This window comes from Ranitomeya imitator, chromosome 8 (genome assembly GCF_032444005.1).
Source record: "Ranitomeya imitator isolate aRanImi1 chromosome 8, aRanImi1.pri, whole genome shotgun sequence".
In the NCBI taxonomy this organism is placed as follows: Eukaryota; Metazoa; Chordata; class Amphibia; order Anura; family Dendrobatidae; genus Ranitomeya; species Ranitomeya imitator.
Genome location: NC_091289.1, coordinates 16,147,799 through 16,154,769, shown reverse-complemented (window position 1 = coordinate 16,154,769; position 6,971 = coordinate 16,147,799). Strand labels below are relative to the sequence as shown.

Genomic DNA, 6,971 nt, shown 5'->3' with positions numbered 1-6,971 from the left:
CAGGATCCACCATTCACAATAGGTGATGTCACAGCTCACCTCCTCCTCCCGTACAATGACTGATAACACCTCTATATACAGTAGATAACACAGGATCCACCATTCACAATAGGTGATGTTACAGCTCACCTCCTCCTCCTGTACAATGACTGATAACACCTTTATATACAGTAGATTACACAGGATCCACCATTCACAATAGGTGATGTTACAGCTCACCTCCCCCTCCTGTACAATGACTGATAACACCTCTATATACAGTAGATAACACAGGATCCACCATTCACAATAGGTGATGTTACAGCTCACCTCCTCCCCCTCCTGTACAATGACTGATAACACCTCTGTATACAGTAGATAACACAGGATCCACCATTCACAATAGGTGATGTCACAGCTCACCTCCTCCTCCTGTACAATGACTGATAACACCTCTATATACAGTAATAACACAGGATCCACCATTCGCAATAGGTGATATCACAACTCACCTCCTCCTCCTGTACAATGACTGATAACCCCTCTATATACAGTAGATAACACAGGATCCACCATTCACAATAGGTGATGTCACAGCTCACCTCCTCCTCCTGTACAATGACTGATAACACCTCTATATACAGTAGATAACACAGGATCCACCATTCACAATAGGTGATGTCATAGCTCACCTCCTCCTCCATTCACAAGCACCTTTGCCCGGATTAGAGCATGCTTAGATAATGCTTCAATGCAAACAAATAGTGTCTTAGTGGGTCAGCATTGCTGGTAATGTCCATGTGAAAAAGAGGAAATAGGATTCCAATATTAAGCATAGCGGCCACTGCGAAAATTACAATTAAGATCTTTTATTTATTGACTGTTTTTATAGATAGTGATACGAAAAAAAAATTAAAAAAATTAAAAAAAATAAAAAGTAAAAAAAATCACCTAAAAATCTCATTTGAAAATTGGGCTATTTCCTGGTGACACATTCTCTTTAAGAATGAAGAATCTACTTAAAACACTTGTTAGAAAATACAGTTTTCTGTACGGAGCCTTGAGACTACATTTGTTTCGCTCTCTATGACGGTGACTATTTTTCTCATTATTTAATTTCGGGGAGGTTTGCGGAAAACACTTGTACTGCTGCACCTCGTAAGTCTGGTGTGTGGGCGAAACCGTGGCAAAGGTGGGATTTTTTTCATGTGAAGCTGCCATCGCCACATAAATCAATGTGGGTGTCTGTACACCAATCTGGTATCTCTAGATGACTGGCGATGGAAAACAACGTCCTGGGGTGAAGGGCCCCGAAACCCCAAGATGAAGATTGAGAAATGATTCATGAATTACGGAGAGTGCGACCTCCTGACATAGTATATCCTTACAGCTGGCGGTGGGGCTCTCACTGGTGTGCGGCCGGGTGGTCTGCCACTCAAACATACATGAAAACTGTCCTGAATTTTCCCAGATTGTTTTAATTTTTCTTGCTATCAAAAAGGTATAGCTTTTCTTCATTTTTGGTCAATGGAGGTTTTTTTTTTTTTTTTTTTTTTTTTTTACATCCGGTAGTTTTTTCTCATTGCCAATTTAGCGTCCGTGCAACTTTTTTTTTGAGAAAATGAAGTGACCAAGAAATGTCAGTTCTGCCATTTCGATTTTTTGGTTTGTCCCTTCCTTTATATAAATATTATTATATTTTATCAGTTTGGGCTGTTACCAAATATTTGTGTTTATATATTTTTTTTTTAGATTTTAATAACATTTTGGGAAAAGTAGGGTGATGTGAACTTTTATACATTTTTTCATTTTTTTAAACTATTTTTCATTGTTGTTTTTTTTAAACATTTTTTTAGTCCTTCTTGGGACCTGATCCATCGATCATTTGTAAAAATACACTGCAATACTGTAATATTGCAGTGTATTAAAAAATGATCATTCTCCTATGAAGAATAACCACAGAATGCTGACGTTAACTTGGGATGAGCGGACACGTGGATGTTCGGGTCCAACAAGTTAGGTTCGGGTGCCAGAACAGTACCCAAACTTGATCCCGAACTCCATTCAAGTCAATAGGGGGCCCGAATAGTCGACGGTTCCCACGTGGTCCTCTGTGTAACAGCGTGGGAAACAGCGTCTCTGACCAGCGGTAACCTTACTGACATTACCGCCGGTGGTCACGGCCGCTAGTTTACTCACTGTCCTCTGTGTGAAATCGTGGGAAACAGCTTCTCTGACCGGCGGTAACCTTACTAACGTCACCGCCGGTCACAGTCGCTAGTTTACTCACTGTCTTCTGTGTGACAGCGTGGGAAACAGCTTCTCTGACCGGCGGTAACCTTACTGACGTCACCGCCGGTCACAGCCGCTGGTTTACTCACTGTCCTCTGTGTGACAGCATGGGAAACAGCTTCTCTGACCGGCGGTAAGCTTACTGATGTCACCGCCGGTCACAGCCGCTAGTCCACTCACTGTCCTCTGTGTGACAGCGCAAGAACCCACAGTTTTTCTAAACTTCTGTTTAGAAGTCCATGTTCGGTGTTCAGTACCGGGCACTAGGTGTCTGGTACCAACCCAGAACTTTACCGTTCCAGTTTGCCCATCCCTACTGTTAACTGATCATAATACTGAAACTCCCAAACTGGGTGTCATAAGTGTACAAACATGGCAGACAAGGGGGCCCTTCAGTAGGCCCTTGGCTGCCAGGATAATACTATAAACATGCCCTTTCCAACCCCTTAAACGTCACTGTCACAATTAAAGCTGCATCTAAAGGGTTAAGCTGCTGTAAGCTGAGTGACATCTGAATGCAGTAGTTTGACTTGGTGCCATCTGTACAACACAGCCGGCACCTGCATCTTAAGGAACAGCTTCAGCTCCTAAATCCACTCCATATATGTAGCAGGCATAGGGCCAAGTAGGACCCCCGGGTGCAGTGGATCCTGGCACTTGCCTGGGATCACCGAGTGCTGGTACCACCCCCCCGACGGCACCTTTCTAACAGATAGAGTAGCCCTTTAAAAGGTGGAGATAACTTTCATTGTTCCTATAGGTCCCTCCCCCACTTAGTGTACGCCCCCGCTTAGATATATATTAGGCACTTACCCCCTTCAGTTGTGTTTTTCTTGACTTCTAAGGTGCTGATTGGAGGAATTTTCGCCTCTAAAACTTGAAGTCAATAATGAGGGTTTTCTCTATAATTGTATTTACGCTTCTTCCTCTTACCTGACATTTTTGTCATTTCTAATGTTGGAGAATGGCTCCATGGTTTTATTTATGGCCCCGGAAATATTATCTGGGCTCAGACGTCCCGCTCGGTCACAGACGTAAATGATTTTCCTTGTATAATTCGCCCGCACTGCACAAAAAATAGCAAAGAGGTGAATGGAGAATCATTTGTGCAATAGAACCTTAAATAGACACTTTTGACATTTCATTGTAAAACAGCTGATGGAAAATGACGGATCCATTTCTACAGAGCGTCTGATTACAGCCTGCGGCTGTCAGGGCATGCTGGGAGTTGTAGTTTTGCATTAGCTGAAGATTCACAGGTTGCAGAGCACCGTCTTACACTTCTCACTAAACGTGATGGAAAGGTCATGTCTGGACCAGCAGAAGGTAAGTAACGCGTAGGCGGAAAGTCAGCCGTGGGAGGAATGCGCCTTCAAAGCCATCTTATTTTTAATGCTTTTTTTTCCCCAAAGATGAGATTTCCTGTCCTGACAAACACAGAATCCATTATGTTTACGACAGAAGGAATTATCCAAATACATTTTCATTCCAAGTTGATCTCAGAAGCTTCACTCTCACCGAAATACTCAGACACGCTCCACCCCAAACCACCAAAGATGCTGGGGACCCTATTGGGGTGAAAGGGCAAAGACTGCACATCGGGGGGACGAGACGAGGACAGCATGCAACTCATCTGATACAGGAGAATCTCATGTCTGTGGGTATCTACTATCTATCATCTATCTACTATCTATCATCTATCTACTATCTATCAATCATCTATTATCTATCTACTATCTATCATCTATCAATCATCTATTATCTATCTACTATCTATTATCTATCTACTATCCAACTATCATCTACTATCTATCTATCTATCTATCATTTATCTATCTATTATCTATCTATCATCTATCTATTATCTATTAATCTGTTATATATCTATCTATCAATTATCTATCTATTATATAACTATTATCTATCAATCATCTATTATCTATCTACTATCTATTATCTACTATCCAACTATCATCTATCTATTAACTATCTACTATCTATCTATCTATCTATCATCTATCTATTATCTATTAATCTGTTATATATCTATCAATTATCTATCTATTATATAACTATTATCTATCATCCATCTATTATCCCTCTATTATTTATCTATCCTATCATCTATCATCTATCTATTATCTATCATCTATAATCTATTATCTATCTATCATCTATCTATCTATCATCTATCTATCTATTATCTATCTATCTATTATCTATCTATCTATTATCTATCATCTATAATCTATTATCTATCTATCATCTATCATCTATCTATCTATTATCTATCTATCTATTATCCATCTACCATCTATCAATCTCTCTAGTATATTGGAAGCGTATATAACGTTTTGCTATACACAACGTATCATTGTTATGTCATGCAGTGCTAGCTGTGTACCGGCTCTTACCCCTTCTAGAGTGAATACATCACAACGTTGGCTTTGGGGTCACTACATTACGGTCATTGCTGACATCATTTCTGGGACTGTTGTAAAGAATCTTCCCCCCCCCTATAATAATAACGGTGGGGCCAATGCTCAGAGTTCCTGTAGTGATGCACATACGGCGCTATAGGTAAGCACTAAATAATGTCTAACGCTTCTTCTCCTCACGATCATCTACCTAATCATCTGCTCACCGTACATCTACCAGGGTAGGAGCCATCATGGGATGACTGCAGGAGACTGTAAATTCTGGGATTTCTCCTCAGTTGCCATTCGCTTGCTCTCCCATCACGCTCTATGGAGAACCCAACATGTCCAAGCTTTACATTGATTTTACTGGAAATTGTGTAATTCTACATCTCTCCTTCGGAGGAGCTATAGGGGAGTGTTCAATTTTTAATTGAATTTTTTAAATTTCTTTATTTTTAAATTTTACAAAAAGGGGAGTGGGTCGAATATATGCTGCTCCATACACCAGCACCCGGGGTGTGATGTACATGGATTAGAAAAAGATGACTACTTAACAAAACAAACAAAAGAAAACCACAGCGCCACTCTTGTGAACAGGTTGTTTGTGGTATTGCACCACATACTTTAATAGAGCTGGAGTGCAATGCCACACACAACCTACGGACAGAGGTGGCGCTGGTTCTGTAAAAAAGAAGCCACTTTTTTACCCTTTCAAGGGTCATTTCCTCTTTTTTTATACATATCTCTTGCATAATAAGCTCTTAGCTAGTTTAATACCAGAAGACTTTGGGGGGCCTGGGATCAGGGGTGTAACTACAATAGGTGCAGAGGTTGCAATCACACCAGGGCTCCAGTGCTCTATTGCCAGGGGGGCCCAAAAAGTCCCTTTGGCTTATATAAAAAGACTAATGCTATTAAAGACTTGCAATAATTGGGGCCCCGCTGGAACCTTTGCATTGGGGTCCATGAGCTGCCTGGGATAAGTGATGGAGTGGCTGTCGCCTGTGCAGATGCCCTATGGAGCTAGGGGGGCAGCGCGGCCACAGGCAGCAGGTAACGCTCATCTCTGGGAGCGGCCGGCTGCCAGGAAAGTATTGTGCAAAACACGTAACGCAGGCAGAAGTGGGTGGAAGAGCTCAGTACCAGGAGGGAGGTGTAGAAGCCCGAGGAGGAGCAAACGCAGCTCCACAGGGTGGTGACAGCGATGTAGAAAGGTGACAAACTCAAAAATGTGGCTGGGCCGGCTGCACCATGCCACTGACTGAGGCCGCCTGCAGGGAGGACACACAGGGTACACCGAGGCGTCAGGGGGCACTAAGCTGCTCCCACATTATGGGGCCTGAGCGCTGTGTCCAGGTGGGATAGCCGCAGTCCGCAATGAGCTAAACCACCGGAATCCATGGGGAGTCTGGGATCAAGGAATTGGCTTTCGCTTGTCTTCCTCACCCTGGGACTACTACTCCTAAACGTCAGCCGAGGGCAGGATTCTTGCTCCGAGGAGGAAAGTGGAGTCGAAATTTTTGGGAAAGATGTCTCCGCCAACTTTGTAAGAATTGTTGTTGTTAACTTTTTGGAATGTCTGAGTATGTGTTGATAGATAGATGCCAAGACGGATGTGATATAGTGCAGATAGATAATGTGGATAGATGTAAAATACTATAGATAAATAGTTTATAAAAATAAAACGTGATCTAAAGTATATCATGTCTGTCCTCATATGTATGTAGTTATCAATCTATGTATCTAGCTGCAGTATTTATCTGTACTATATCACATCAATCTTTACATGTATCTATTATCTATCTATTATCTATCATCTATCTCATATCTATCTATTTACTGTATCTATCATCTATCTATCTATTACATATTATCTATCTATTATCTATCTATCATCTATCTATTATCTATATATCCATTATCTATCTCATATCTATTATCTATCTATTATCTATCTATCTCATATCTATTATCTATCATCTATCTATTTATCAGGCTGCCGTCACACTAGCAGTATTTGGTCAGTATTTTACATCAGTATTTGTAGCCAAAACCAGGAGTGGGTGATAAATGCAGAAGTGATGCATATGTTTCTATTATACTTTTCCTCTAATTGTTCCACTCCTGGTTTTGGCTACAAATACTGATGTAAAATACTGACCGAATACTGATAGTGTGACGGCAGCCTTACGTTATCTATTATCTATTTATGTGTTATCTATCTTTCTATGATCCATCTATTATCTATCTAATCTGTCTATCCATACACGATTCCTTTAG

The 6,971-nt window shown here is 41.1% G+C and overlaps 1 protein-coding gene across 1 annotated transcript in view; it reads left to right on the top strand.

Annotated features, from left to right (window-relative positions):
* The first annotated feature begins 5,860 nt into the window (after positions 1–5,860).
* The window catches only part of IL17RE (interleukin 17 receptor E), a 49,693-nt gene continuing 48,582 nt past the window's right edge, over positions 5,861–6,971 (top strand). The window contains exon 1 of the mRNA XM_069736404.1: positions 5,861–6,237. Coding sequence (XP_069592505.1) covers positions 6,091–6,237 — 147 coding nt within the window. The 5' untranslated portion in view covers positions 5,861–6,090. The remainder of the gene's footprint in view (positions 6,238–6,971) is intronic.